The sequence below is a fragment of the Neoarthrinium moseri genome (genome assembly GCF_022829205.1).
Source record: "Neoarthrinium moseri strain CBS 164.80 chromosome Unknown scaffold53_Wmoseri_CBS_16480, whole genome shotgun sequence".
NCBI classification, from domain to species: Eukaryota; Fungi; Ascomycota; class Sordariomycetes; order Amphisphaeriales; family Apiosporaceae; genus Neoarthrinium; species Neoarthrinium moseri.
Genome location: NW_026055167.1, coordinates 146563 through 160035, shown reverse-complemented (window position 1 = coordinate 160035; position 13473 = coordinate 146563). Strand labels below are relative to the sequence as shown.

Sequence of the window (13473 nt, the reverse complement as noted above, 5' to 3'; positions counted from 1 at the left end):
GCGTCAAGGAGAACGTGACCTCTTTCTCACTGTGTTGATGACATGCCAGCCATCTGATTACTGTCTTGACCCATTTCCCATACACAATGGCAGAGAGAGTAACCTCTAATTCTCTCCCTTGCTAAACCCGGCAGGGCCCATCCACTTCTCTGGCCCATCAGCGGCTCGGATCCTCCAGAAGTCGTGGTCGACGCTCGTGATAGGCCTCTGGACGATACGTAGAGACGGCAGTCCCCAGGAACGCTGGACGACTTTCGTCCTCTTCCCCCCCCCCCCAAAAAAACAAAACAAGAAACAAATGGCCCGCCTGATCAAATCGTTTTGTTTGGTCGGCTACATGAAGGGCTGATGAAAATGCCCCAACTCCAGAAAAAAAAAAAAAAAAGAAAAGCGTGTCGAACCCAGAGAGCGATGGTGACAAAGGAAATCCATGATGCAAGAAGGAATAGCAGTGGTATCAGAGCGCAGACGCCGTGTTTCGTGAAATGCTTGCTTCGCCATGCAGTTTCACCCGATAGGAGAGCATCGGGCACGTGGAATAGACATTATGCTGAATAACGCCAGGGCTGAATGATGGGTTCGAAGAGAATCCAAATCATCATGTGATCGTCAAGGTCATTGCGAGGCTTGGACACACCAGTGACGGTGGAATGCCCAGGCACTCTTCTGGCACTCCTTGCTGCAGTACTTCGTTCGGCGGCACCGACGGCACTTAGCAAACTGCCGAGTGAACTCCTCCCATTTACCACATTGATAGTAGGCGCACTGTCGGATGCCGCCGCGAGTATCATCCTTGCGGCAGAGGTTTCGCATCACCACTCCAGCCCAGTACTGCATGTCGGTGCTGTGGTATCGCACGGTGAACTTCTCCACAAGCGGGAAGATGTTGAAGTCGTTGGGCAGAAGGTACTCCTCCTCGTAGTCCTCCTCCTCCAAGGACTCAGGTGTAACGTTGTCGCCGTCCAGGAGCTGCAGCTCCTTTCCAATCTTAAGGCGAGGAACCAAGTGGCTCTTCTGGAAGTACGACCGCAGGTTACAGTATTTCGAAACGTATGCGAGCAGTTGCAAGGACATCAGAACGTCTTCTTCTCTGGGCATCGCGGCCAGCATCTGCGGGTTGGGGGGAAGAGGTCGGTCCAAGAGGTATCGAGGAACGCTCGAGTGGTTGGGCAAGCCGGGCTGAGGAGCAGCTATGACGGGTCTGTTGGGGGAGAGGCCAATAGTCGGGACCGGCGTGGGGGCATTGTTGGGGATGCTCCCATCCACAGGACCACGGTGCGTGATGTTGAAGGTGCCGGCTTCCGGGACCTCGGACACAGTCGGCGTGGTCAGCTCTAGGGCAGCGCCAGCCAGCGTGCTGTCGCCCTCCTCCATGGCGATATCCTGAATGCCTACGGCAGGCTGAATCTCGTTGGTCCCTGACATCTCCGCATCTTGGGACTCGTCCGACTGCACGCTCTCCGTGTTCAGATCATCGGTGTCGGCCATCGTATCGGCTGTCGAGTTCTGGTGTCTGATCGAAGGGCGTCTTCGCGATCGTCCGTTGGGGCCGAGGGCCGAAGCGGGACGCACGGCGGGCGAGCGCACCTGGGGCGGAGGCAGCGGAGTCGTGGGGGACGCCGGCTGCGAGATGTTGAGGTTCGGGTGAGGGAAGACAGGAACCATGGACGGCAGCCGATCAATGTCACGGACGGGCCGGATGAATCCCTCCGGAGTACCATCGATGTTCAAGTTGGGCACGGCAGATGCTAGTGGCTGAATGGCCGGACGGGACGGCGAAGCAACATTCTGGCGAGTCTCGTGCCTGTGATGGTGGTGGTGGTGATGGTGGTGTCGGTGGCCCGAGAATGTAGCCCGTTCCGGGGGCGAGGTGGTAGGGAGCGGGGTGATGGACGGGGTGCTCGTGGCGTCGTTGTTTCCGTGCTCACTCGCGGCCGCTGTCGAGGGGCCGGCAAAGGTGGCGGCGGACACGTCGATCGAGGGAGGCGGGGCCTGGCGGCGGAAGGATCGCTGGTCGATGTCTGCGCGGCCTGAGCGGTTCGTGAACGAGGAGGACTTGGAGGAGGGGTCCCGGTGGGAGTGGCTGCGGTGGCGATGGTGGTGGTCGTTGTAGTGCTTCTGCTTAGCCTCCTCGGCCTTCTCCCGGCACTTCTCGACAACCTTGATGTAGTTGTCCAGAATGGTAGCGATGACAGGGACCATGTCAGCCTCGACGACCCGAGTGCGGACGCCTTCGGTGCCACGAACACCGATATTGACGACGCACTGGAAGGCGAGGTTCCACTTCCACATGTCCATCATGTCCTTGCTCCGGCCCTGCTTCAGGATGCAGACCAGCCTCTCGATGCCCCCATCGACCGTCAGGATGTCGCGAATGCGAGCCGATGATGTGGTGAGGTATGCGAGATGGTTGAGCGAGTTGATCAGGGGGAGAGTTGATGTGCAGTCGAGGGCCCGTCGGTCGTAGAGGGCGGTGGTGATGCCAACCGACGCCTTGTTGACGTTGGGGATGCTGAAGTTGACTTCCCTCATGTTGTCGGATTTTGTGCAAGTGACGCTTGTGTGAGATGCTCGAAGCCCCAGGTGGGCGAGGCTTGGTGTTTCCCAGATGGGAGCCGAAGCCGGGTCAGGTCAGGTCAGCAAAGGCCTTACCCGCGGGAATCAGGCGTATGCCCTCGTCTACCTCACTGCAGTGTGGCGGCGGCCAGGTGAAGCGGAAGCCGAAGCGGTGCACAGAGGATTCGATCCCGCTATAGTATATAAAGGGAACAGAGAAGTCCACAGACCCCTTTCTGGAGCGGGAGTTGCTTGATTGAGATGAACGCGTTTGAGGATCAATGCGGAGTCGTTAATGCACACAGGCAAGCACTCCGCTGGTGGGAATAGTGCGAAATTGGGCAATGCCGCAGACGACGGGGGGGAAACGGGCCTCAAACACCTCGGTCGCACCCGTGTGGTTCTTGAAGAGCAGTTGATGGATGGGCAATCCCGATTCTTGCCCATGCAACTGGGAACTGATTGTTGATGTTGATGAATCGGCCGCCTGTCTGGTCGAGAAGGGGGCGGTCGATGGGGCCGGGTGCCCAAGGCAAAGAAAACAATGTTCACGCCTGCGCCGGTGGCTGGCCCTGCACCGCTTGCGCTGACGATATGGAAAGAAAAAAAAAAACCGTTTCTTCGTATCAGGTCGTAATGGCTTCAACCAGCGGTCGGACTTGTCTGCATCGATTTTTAAATCGGCTCGTGGACTCGGGACGGGCGAATCGAAGGAACAGTGACCAAATGCCTCAGAAGGTGCAGCACCAGGTTTCAAGTCCTTTTTTTTACAGGTGGAACACGACTCGAGAAATCCGGGAAGAGACGAGAGAAACCCGAAAAATCTCCTTCTCCACGCAGTTCTCTAGACGGCAGCACTCAACTCCATCCAGATGAATGGAGGGAAGGGACGGTGATGATGGGCGAAGGGGGTTAGGGCTGTGGTGGTTGAAGTCGTGAGGTGGAGGAGGCGAGCACGGAACGGTGGAAGATGAGACTTGGATGAGCGAAACTGGCTGCAGACCCCGACGGTTGGAAAAGAACCTTAAAGTCGTCGGCTGGTAGGGGGGAGAGAGAGAGAGACGGGAGAGAGCGAGAAGAGAGAGCCAGCCAGCCAGCCAGCCAGACATGACATGACAGGCCTGACCAGGGTCCCGGCCCAGTGCATGCGCCGCTACGCTACGGCCTAACAGAGCCAACACGGGCTACAGCAACTCGTACCTACCAAGGTACCTACAGGCTGCGGCGCCTCCCAACTCGAGCTCCTGGGGGCTTCCAGCGTTCTAGCGCCCTGGCGCCCTGGCGCTCTGTAGTTCTGGCGCCCTACCTAGGTACTGCTCTGCCGTGCTGCGCGCACTGGGTGCCCAAGGCGCCCTAACACGCCTCGTGGCAGCGTGGCCACCCTGCCACCCTGCCCCGTCTCGCCTGCTCGCCCGTCTCCAGAGTCCAGTTTGCCATGAACCACGGGTGGAGGGTGGCGGCATCGGCACTAGACACGCCCATGTGAGAGATTGCACTGCACTCGGGCCCAATAACAACATACGCAATCCCGCAAATTACGGCACCAAGGTCCTCGATCTCGTCCGACAGTCTGTTTACATAGGCGGTTGACCGCCTCTTTGTCTTCGCGGGTTACGGCACCATCTTTCTTTGAATTCATCAGCACCATCGTCGTCCTCCAATGCCAACACACCTGAAATCCCCCCCTCATGCTTTTCCCAGCTGCATGTTCGAGCTTTGCGCGAGCTCGACGCTGAAAGCCTGCAGTCGGTTGTTCGCCCCCCTGCCACACCAGAGACCCCGACCCCAATCTGCATGCAGTTCACTGCATTTTCGGCGTGAACGAAACCGCCAGTGGCACGGAGGCTGGAGACTGGAGACAGACATGGCCACTCACACACGGAATCCACCCGACAAGGGGACGAAGGGGGGGAAAATCCTTTGAGCTTGGAGTTGCCATGACGTTTGACGAAAAGCTTTGCTCTCAGAAATTCTCTTTTCTGTTTGCCGTCCTCGTCCTTCCTATTCCAGGTCCAAAATGCCAAAGCTTCAGAGCAGTGCTACCTGGGCGAGCGAATTCGTCAGCCCCGGCCTGACAAAGCATCGGGCCTCCCGGGCCGCCTTCTGCTGGTGATTGTGGCGTACCATAACTTACTTAGTAGCTGCTAAAAGCTGCTACCCGTGGTACCCAGTAGAGAAACGCATTGCTATCTTTGGGTAGGTATTCTTATAATCTATCATAACAACAGATGTGATACTGGCGCTTCGAATATTGGGCCCTAGAAATGGCCATATTGTAAACCATCCGCCACGATACCTCGTTAAGCAATGTCTGCCTTTCGGAGACCTCCCTATTCTCGTGGTCCAGCCAACTGAGCCAAGCGCTGTCGTGTACCTATGTACACACTACAGAGTAACTTAGGCAGCTTGGAAACTGGAGGTGCCGGAAACGGATAGCTTCAGCTGTCGCTCGCTGTCTCGTCACGGAATTTACCCAGCTGGCTAGGCCTGGGACTCAACCGCACAAGATGCCCGTCGATCATTGTTCATAGGAGGGTCCCTGCCCAGGCTTGCCAGGTAACGAGCCCCGATGCTGATCATTCTACACTCCATCTGAGACGCAAGAACTAAGTTGGTTACGGCGTTCTTACCGAGAGACCAACCTTGAGTTAATGGCGGGAGGCGTTGTTTTTGACGTGTGCAAACGTTGAAATCACCCAGGCTCCCATGCTGCTTGAAACCTTGAGTGCTGTAACTACATACAGCATGCTGGAAAACTGCTTTGCTTCAACGTATTCGCTGAATGCCTGAATGGATGGATGGATAAATCAATGAATCAATGAAAGAGGACGAAAGGACTCCGCTTCCTCATGACCCTGATGACCTCCTGCATACTGGACCAACGAGGACCCTGAATTTTAGTCTGCCAAACACCCGAGAGTGGACCCTCCTGGTCCTCCTGAGCTTCTCGAGGCCGTCATTAGTCAATGAGATTTCCAGAATGAGGAGGCGAAAAGGGACATGCAAGCTAAGGCAAGACCCCAAAAGTCGATTAGGGCCTCGATTGGATCAACGTTGCAAGGAGATCTTCCCGCCGGCTCTCTCATCAGCGTCAGGTGAATGATTATGGGCGTAGGCCCGTAGGTTGGGAGGATCCTCCGGTTCGCAACCAACCTCGCCTGTCCTCCGATCTTCTGCTTGCGTGCTTTGTTATTACCGAGTGCCTAGCCCTGCGTTGCACTCTCTCCACTCCAATTGTCTGTGGGCTTGCGAGGTTCACGACCCAATCGTCGCCAATGCCAATGCCAACCTTGCCAACCACCGATCTGGCACACGTCTGTGGGTTCTGAGCAACTGAGGTTCTCCAAGCCAAGCAATACACAGTAGTCACGCCGAGTCTGTTCTCACACCTTGGCATTGTGGATCGTGTCCCGCTGAACACACCCACTCTTGCCGTTGCGATGAGACCGGCTCGCTGCTTTTTGCTGTCGATAGACCATCCACTGTAACTTGTCATAACTGATTCAGTCCCTCGGGACCTTCTAGCGTACCCTCGCCGCCGACCCATTCCGATACCTCCTGAATTACTAAGACGGCATCGTGGGGTTAACTTCGTCCTCCTATCACAATCCAGATTCCCCGCCTCGCCCAGATCAGTATGGGCACACCCAGCTCGGTGTGTACGTGCGCGGTATTCACATTGTGTACTTCCCACCTCCAATGATCCATCCCTACATTGATGCCACACAATACTTCCCCCTCACACACCCACACGCAGCATGCATCACGCTTGCCCGTACTATGGCCCTGAGTGGTGCTCCGTGTGTTCATAACCCGGGTTACTGTTCGACCTATTGCCACCCGAATCACGCGGCAGATGCACCGGAGCCTGGACCGAGCGAGCTACTTGACGGGGACTATTCTCCAGAGGTCTCAGCGCTCTTGGGTTGCATTGTGAGATGCAACAACATACGCTAATCTGCATCCAGTCCCGTCGCCAATTACTACTCCCGCGATCAGCAGCAGGCTGGGTGCCGGACCGACACCGCATCAAGACCGTTGTTGCACACCTGCAAGCGCTAGTCAGGACACAGAGCCTCGACAGCTTGACTCCCTTTTCCCCTCTTATTTCAACTCGTAAGGTTCTTCCAGGTCTCTTTGGTTAACCAATCATATACCTGCAGAAAACTCGTTGCAGCAATGGTTCGAGCGAATAGTACTCTCGAGGAACTCCATATGGTATTGCGCCATTGGACTGGTGCTGGAAAGGTCCAGAGTATTGCCCTGCAGAGTGCATGCCAGAAAGTCTCGCGGTTGTAGTAAAACACCGTCCTTGATCGTCCCAGCCGCACACTATTTGTTAGCAAGCCTTATACCAGCCGACCAGGCCAACCGACAATCGCGCGGCTGAGCCCCTGATACAGCGTGCAATCCTCCATGTTTCTGCGGCTCACCAGTACCCATCGCAAACGAGTCCTCGTTGGTTCTCACTTGCTCATCCTGCGTCCCCCAAATGGCTGGTTTGCCGCTCGTCTATTAATACAACCTCCTTTGCAGGCCCAGTTCGGTCCATGTACTTACTCGGATCGGTGGAAGGGCGCCGAAGGTGAGATATGGGAACCGACACTTGGAACGATTGGTTCCGAACCCCATCGTTGCCGCTCCGGCGGCGCTTACCACGGAAGATCAGCCTATTGCAACTAGCGCCAGCCTCTCAATTGGCGGTCTGCGACGAGGCATTGCGTCAAGCGTCAGGTCGGTTGATCCCAGTGGCTTGGACCTCACTGAACTCTGCTTGGCTTCGGGATCACGCAGTCAAGCCATCTGAGACGTCCACGATTCGTTGGAACGCCCACTGACGGTGGCGGCCCTGCTAGAATCGATGTCGTGCATTAAGGGTTTGTGCCAGCCCCGTAGGCCGGGCCCTCATCACGGCGCGGCCGGCTGGGTTAAGCAAGGGCCAACCGGGTTGTGGTGGTGTCTGTGCACTCGGCATGGGGGGACATGGGGGTTACATAGTACGAGCTTTAGTGTGGTTTAACTGTTCGAGGTAATATGACGCCGAGGCTGAATTTCTAGGCAAGTTTGACTGGCCGCCTCGCCGGCACCCATATCGTCGTTCTTCTAAAGGAACATTGACGCCAAATGTTGCGTCAGATAATTCTGCCTTGTTCTGCCATCCCAAAGCCATATCCCGGGGTGTTGGAAATAGTAGGAATGTTTTCCCCCGTGGGATGAAACGCTGTATGTCTCGATGTCAGAGGGGGGGGGGCCGACCCCAAGGTCACATCGCCACGTGAGTTTCTTCTCGTGTGCTCGTATGCTGACTTGCGCCCCGACGCGCTTTGCGACGTGTACCGACGGGGGAATTGTGCTTTGGCCAGATGTCAAGAGCTTGATTCAAACCGAGCTCTGATCTCCACCTCGCAGAGTCCCATAAGATCACGATGCTACCTATATGGGACCCCGGTAGACGACCAGGGGGCTTGTAAGTGGACGGCCATGCACGTCTCTGCCCATGTTAGATAAGCTTCACATGGCCAAGACGGACCAGTAAGGCGGTCGCGGGAAAGCATTGACTTCTTGAGGCACTGGTCTTACTTGGAAGCCCACTTGATATGCTCGTTACCGACCAGTAGTTTCTTGTCCTCCTCCAAGATTAGGAATGATTACCTTTCCAAAGCAAGACCAAGAAGAAATCAGTTCATATGGACATGGCTAAAGCTCATCTGTGGAGTGCCTGAAACGATAATGGCGTGGCCCAGAGCATTGCAGAGCCGTCTGGCACATAGCAGAATATCGTAGCATAATCTAGCGAATCCTTCCCTCGGGTTCCTCAGTCGCGTACCAGTAATCATGAGTCTAAAGTCATGCGTCTTGAATTGGCCGACGAGGGTTGTTTTTTCTCTTAGCGCAGTGCAACTGTGTGTAATTAATTGAAGAGTCCAACAGGTTGACGAATAGCCATTCGGGGAACGATCCTAGTTCTCACGCAGTTTCCTCACAACTCATTGCATCTCAAAGTCTCCTTCAAGGGGCTCGAAGACACGAAGGTATGAGGAAGGACACAGGCAGCGATGTTGATGACAATGACCAGCAGCGGTATTAGAGAACTCATTGCACTATTAACCGACTCAGCTGAAGCTTAAAGCACAATATAGGAAGACAGTATATCATATGCTTCGTAGAAAAGAGATCGAGCCCAGCAGAACAAGCCACCTCTCATCTCTTCTCGTCCCATTACTCTTGGCCAGAACCTGACGCTTTGAAAGAGCTAGGAAGCAGCCATGTCACCTGCAAACTCTATGATCAGCCCTTGTTTCTTCTTGCAACCGATAGCAGCGCCTCTTGACAGTTTTGCACGCCTCACTGCTACCAATTGTATTGGCCTGTCCTGCACGTTTTTTTGTTCAGAGCCAATGTGTAAGTGGGCGCCACCCAGGATCCTTGCATTATCTATCGTAGTTGTAGGTATCCGTCTATCTGTTTACCCAATCAGTCGGCGGCGAGCATTGTACGACTGCCAAAGTGATTCATTCACATTTTTCAGCCAAACTTAGAAGCTGCTTGCTGCTTATGGCACTTTTAGTGGTTACAATACCATATCGAATTAAACTCGTGAGAAGTGTACCGACGGCATGCTTGGAATTACAGCGCCAATGGATTCTAGATTCGTCGGCCAAAGGGGGGGAGGGGGGGTTCTTTCTTTCCCCTTTTTTCCTGGCCATCTGCATAACAATGGCCTCCCATGGATACAATGTTGGCCAGATTGCAAGTCAAAAACCCCTATGCATTGGACAGCTTCTTGAACCCAAGGTACTGGGCAACGCAACCGCCGGCTCGGGTGTAAGTGGAACCGATGCCTTCGTGGTAGCGTGGCGAGTTTCTATATGTGGTCATTTTAAGTACAGGTCATGAGAATCGCTGATGAAATCACAGTAAGACTAGTTGGCCTATGAAGCATTACAACAAGTCTGGATAAATCATGTAAACTTAGCAGTTTAGGACGGTTGATACCCCTAACGGCTACCTTGGGCGGTACCGCTCGTGTCTTCCAGTGTGCATACATTACCGACAACATATGCTAGATGAACACAAATCGAGCAGCATGTGATCGCGAAGAGATCATTAAAGGAGGTCAATAGCAGTGGTAAAGAAGCGAATCATCATCATCAGGCCTAAACATACAGACTACGTCTCACAGACGCACACATACAACATATCACTACACGGCATCGGTATGTCTCCCTCAAGCACGAAGCGCCTCCCTCATCTGAAACGAGGAGAGGCGACCACAGCACCCGCGGGAACCCCGGAAGAATAAGTATTCGACCAGGGCGTTGTTTCCATCTTGCTTCACTGTCCACACTTGCTCGCTGTTGGGACAGATCGAGGCGGCAAGCTCTAGCATTTTTAGAAGCGGTTCAAAGAGGTGCAAAATGATACAAATACAACGCGTGGGCTCTAGTCTAACGCCTCGAGGTAGTTGTAAGGCTGGAGGGGGCAGAGGAAGAAAAAAAGCTGAACGCATTTGCAGCATGGAAGCCAAATCTAAGAGAGCGCGGCCGAGCGCGAGCTCGCCAGGATATCATCCGGTGACGCATGATTCTTACCAAGTTCAGTTCCGAAAGAACAGTACGGGATTTGTAAGTCGACGCCAAGCAGTAGTCACTGGTCTGCGGACCTTGTTTCGTTCCATCGAACATGCGTTCCTGTGTGCTGAAGTAGTTGTGAGAGAACAAAAGGAAGGGTCCGCAAATGAAAATTTGATACGATGTTTGAAATAAATCGGAAAAGTGGACCGCCAGCACCAGCCACCATACATATGCCAGCACCCCAGCCACGTGTGGCACAGCACTCAAGCAAAGTACAGGAGAATTGGTACAAGTTGTGTTATCAGAACATCACATGCCATCAAGGTCTCTCAGGATCGATAAGATGAGGGAATTCATGGAGTGTCTTCACATTCACATGCAAGATGTATAGATGAGTATTTCCAGTGTAATTATATACAAGAATCGCGATGGTTGGTCTCGTCATAATATCCAGCGTACGAGGATGTTTGTCGAAACACCCTCCAATGCCGAGTATATAATTATCCTCCAAAACACACACGTAACCGGTCTACTTGGAGTCTGTCCTTGTTTGCAGACTGACTTCCCACCGCAGACTGTTCCCTTTGCCGTAACCCTCCCCTAAACGATTTTGTACCAGTGTAGAGATGCGTGTTCGTAGCTTACTCAAAGCGCTATCATCACAACCCTTCGACACGCACAATTTCAGGTTTGCCATGCATAGTCCATAGTGAACCTGCCAGAATTGCGCCTCCTCTACGCGCTCGACGCTCGGCTCGGCTTCAATCTCGCTCACCACGTCCGCCACTCCGACATCCTTGTTCTTGCCCGAGGAGCCAGATCGCCCGCCATACGACATCAGCAGCATCAGCCCTTGGGCAATAGCAAGCCGCGAGCCCAGGCCAAACATGGAGACGGCAACTAGACCACATACGGAGCTGTCCAGCCACACTGGGATCGGAATCGAGAGGAGCGGCAGTAGCAACATCAGGAACGATGTCGACAAGGTCAGAAAATGGAACGGGTTCGACAGGATGCTCGGCAGGCTGGCCAGATAACTGACACGCATGATTTTGCTAATTCGCCCATGGTTTCGCAGGCCGTAGGCACTCACAAGCGTAGCGATGATGGCAGTCAAGCTCGTGATATCCAAATGGCCCGACTGAACGCGCGGCCCATGACTGTGTGGTTCGGGATGATGCGACTCATGCCCGCCCAATCCCTCGAGCACATGCTTGAGGTTGTGGCTCACCAGGTCGAAGCCGCCGAATATCAGGAAGACACTGGTGGCAAAGCCAGCCAAGACCTCGGCGCGCTCAAGACCAAAAGGGTGGCGAATACTGCTCCGCTTCCAGACCTCGAAGTTGCCCAAGACATCCACGGCCACACATATCAATGCGCTCCCGACATCGAAGAAGACCAAGTGCGAGAGGGCAGTCATGGCAAGCGAGCCGTGGGCTGACAGGAAGACGGTGCATGCCACGAGAAGATGACAGCAGCACCAGTACAGGCGCCGGCGCTGGTCAGTGGACATGGACTTCCACGCCTCCTTCAAGGTGGGTATAGGGAGGTCGCGGGGTAGAGCCAATGGCGGCCTGGGCGGCGGCTCTTGAAAGATCTGATGCTGTGCCGATATGGAACTGTGCTTGTATCTGTGGCCGCGGCGCTGGCCTACGTTTGGCTTGACTGGAGACGTAGATATGACTTGGGTCTGGAAATTGAAGGGGTTGTGGTTCGCGCCTGGTATCTCGATCGGCGGCGTGTTCTCCTTGTTGAAACCGCCATTGGCGGCGGTTGAGGAATGCGCGGCCATTGCAGGCGAGAGTGTCGGTGACAGCAGGCCGGGACTGTGAGGAAGGGCAAAGGTCGGCGCTACAGGCGAGAGACGGTTCGGGTCATAGAAGGGCTCGTCTAGGCGTTCGCAAGAGTCATGCCCCAGGTGATCGTCGGGGAAGCGCAGAAGCGGCGCGCTGTTGTTACTCCTGTGGCCGGCTCCGGGTGCTGCGGCCGGGCTGCTGGTCTGGTCGGGAGACGAGGGCAGCTCTACGCTGGGTAAGATGTCGGGGAGGATGGTGATCGGAGGGGGTCGGCTGCCAGGAGCCATCGATGAGTCGCATCCAATGCTCATGGGCGACGAGAGATCAATACCACGGGGGATCCAAGTGGGCAGGCGGTCCAGCCAGTGGCCAAGAGCGGGTTAGATTACAGGCGGCTAGCGATCTGTCCCTGACGCTTGGCCCGATTGAGATGGTGGATGGCCAGGTCGGAAATGGGAAATGCGCTGAAGACGAAAGCAGAAGGCGGCATTGACTGTTTGTTTTGAGCTTTGAGCTTTGCTTTGGCAGTGCAATCTTTGATCCGCTGTCTCGGGAGAGTCAAGAGGACGGAAATGCGACGAGAGGCTGGATTGAGTGAGACCTCCGCCTGTGACCGCGCATGGACGTCCAGAGTGCTTGCTTTCCATAAGTAACCAAGAGCCTGACTTAACTGACGTGCTAACTAACTACTTAAGTAGCTTGACAACCAAACTCAGGCGCCTAAGTTGCTTAAGTTAGGTACTTCGTTACGGGTAGTCTCGCTCGACAATGACCAACCGCTGGCCTGCGCCTACTTTTCCCCAGTCTCTCTTCCAGTCGCGATCCGTATACGACTGGAAAGAGATACGCTGCACACCCTCTCGCTGAAGTGGCAATGACGTTCGCTGATTTTCGGTCGGATTGATGGATCAGGCGACGCTTTGCCGGCTGCTCCAGCTGCGCAGCGCCAAGGGATGTCTGACACGTCCTGTTCAGCTGCCTGGCCCTTTCCTTCGAGATTGGCTCAATGCATGACGAGTAGACAACCAACTTTGCGTGTAAGCTGTTGTTGTCACTGTGAATCCATCTGCCACGGTTAATTTTTACCGCTCTGTTCGCTTACAAGGTGCGGGATATTGTGGGCTTTGGTGCCAGTTGTCCCTGCCATCCGTGACGAAAAAGTCATCGAGGTTCTATTGACAGCCTTCTAAGGTGCTCTCCCTTCCTTTTGAGTACGAGCACTGCAGCGATAAAAGGGTATATCGATTCACCATTCCTGAAACTTGCTGTCGTGGCTTGGTCCGCGAGGTTCCCGCGGGTAATACGTGACACGGCCTACTGGTAACATGGATCCTCCGATGCACCGTTCTGTGGGCCAATCAACACTAACCATTTCCCACCAAGCATGCTATACCTACTGTGCCCACAGTTCACAGACCTCTTCTAGCAGATGATCAACATGTACTTCTTCGGAAATATTCAACTTCCATCAAACCAAATGAAACCAAGCGCAACGACAGCCCTGCCGCTACAGAAAGATATGGGTCGAGTGAGTATACCGATAAGCT

The 13473-nt window shown here is 54.5% G+C and overlaps 2 protein-coding genes across 2 annotated transcripts; both read right to left on the bottom strand.

Moving 5' to 3' along the window:
* Nucleotides 1–615: 615 nt before the first annotated feature.
* On the bottom strand, nucleotides 616–2532 carry JN550_010387 (uncharacterized protein; the record flags this gene model as incomplete). The annotated part of the gene is made up of 1 exon (XM_049308636.1): nucleotides 616–2532. The coding sequence occupies one exon, from the start codon at nucleotides 2530–2532 to the stop codon at nucleotides 616–618; it is 1917 nt and encodes a 638-aa protein (XP_049167667.1).
* Nucleotides 2533–10659: 8127 nt separating this feature from the next.
* Nucleotides 10660–12237, bottom strand: JN550_010386 (uncharacterized protein; the record flags this gene model as incomplete). Its single annotated transcript, XM_049308635.1, has 1 exon — nucleotides 10660–12237. One exon carries the CDS (start codon nucleotides 12235–12237, stop codon nucleotides 10660–10662), a length of 1578 nt encoding a protein of 525 aa, XP_049167666.1.
* Between the last annotated feature and the right edge of the window lie 1236 nt (nucleotides 12238–13473).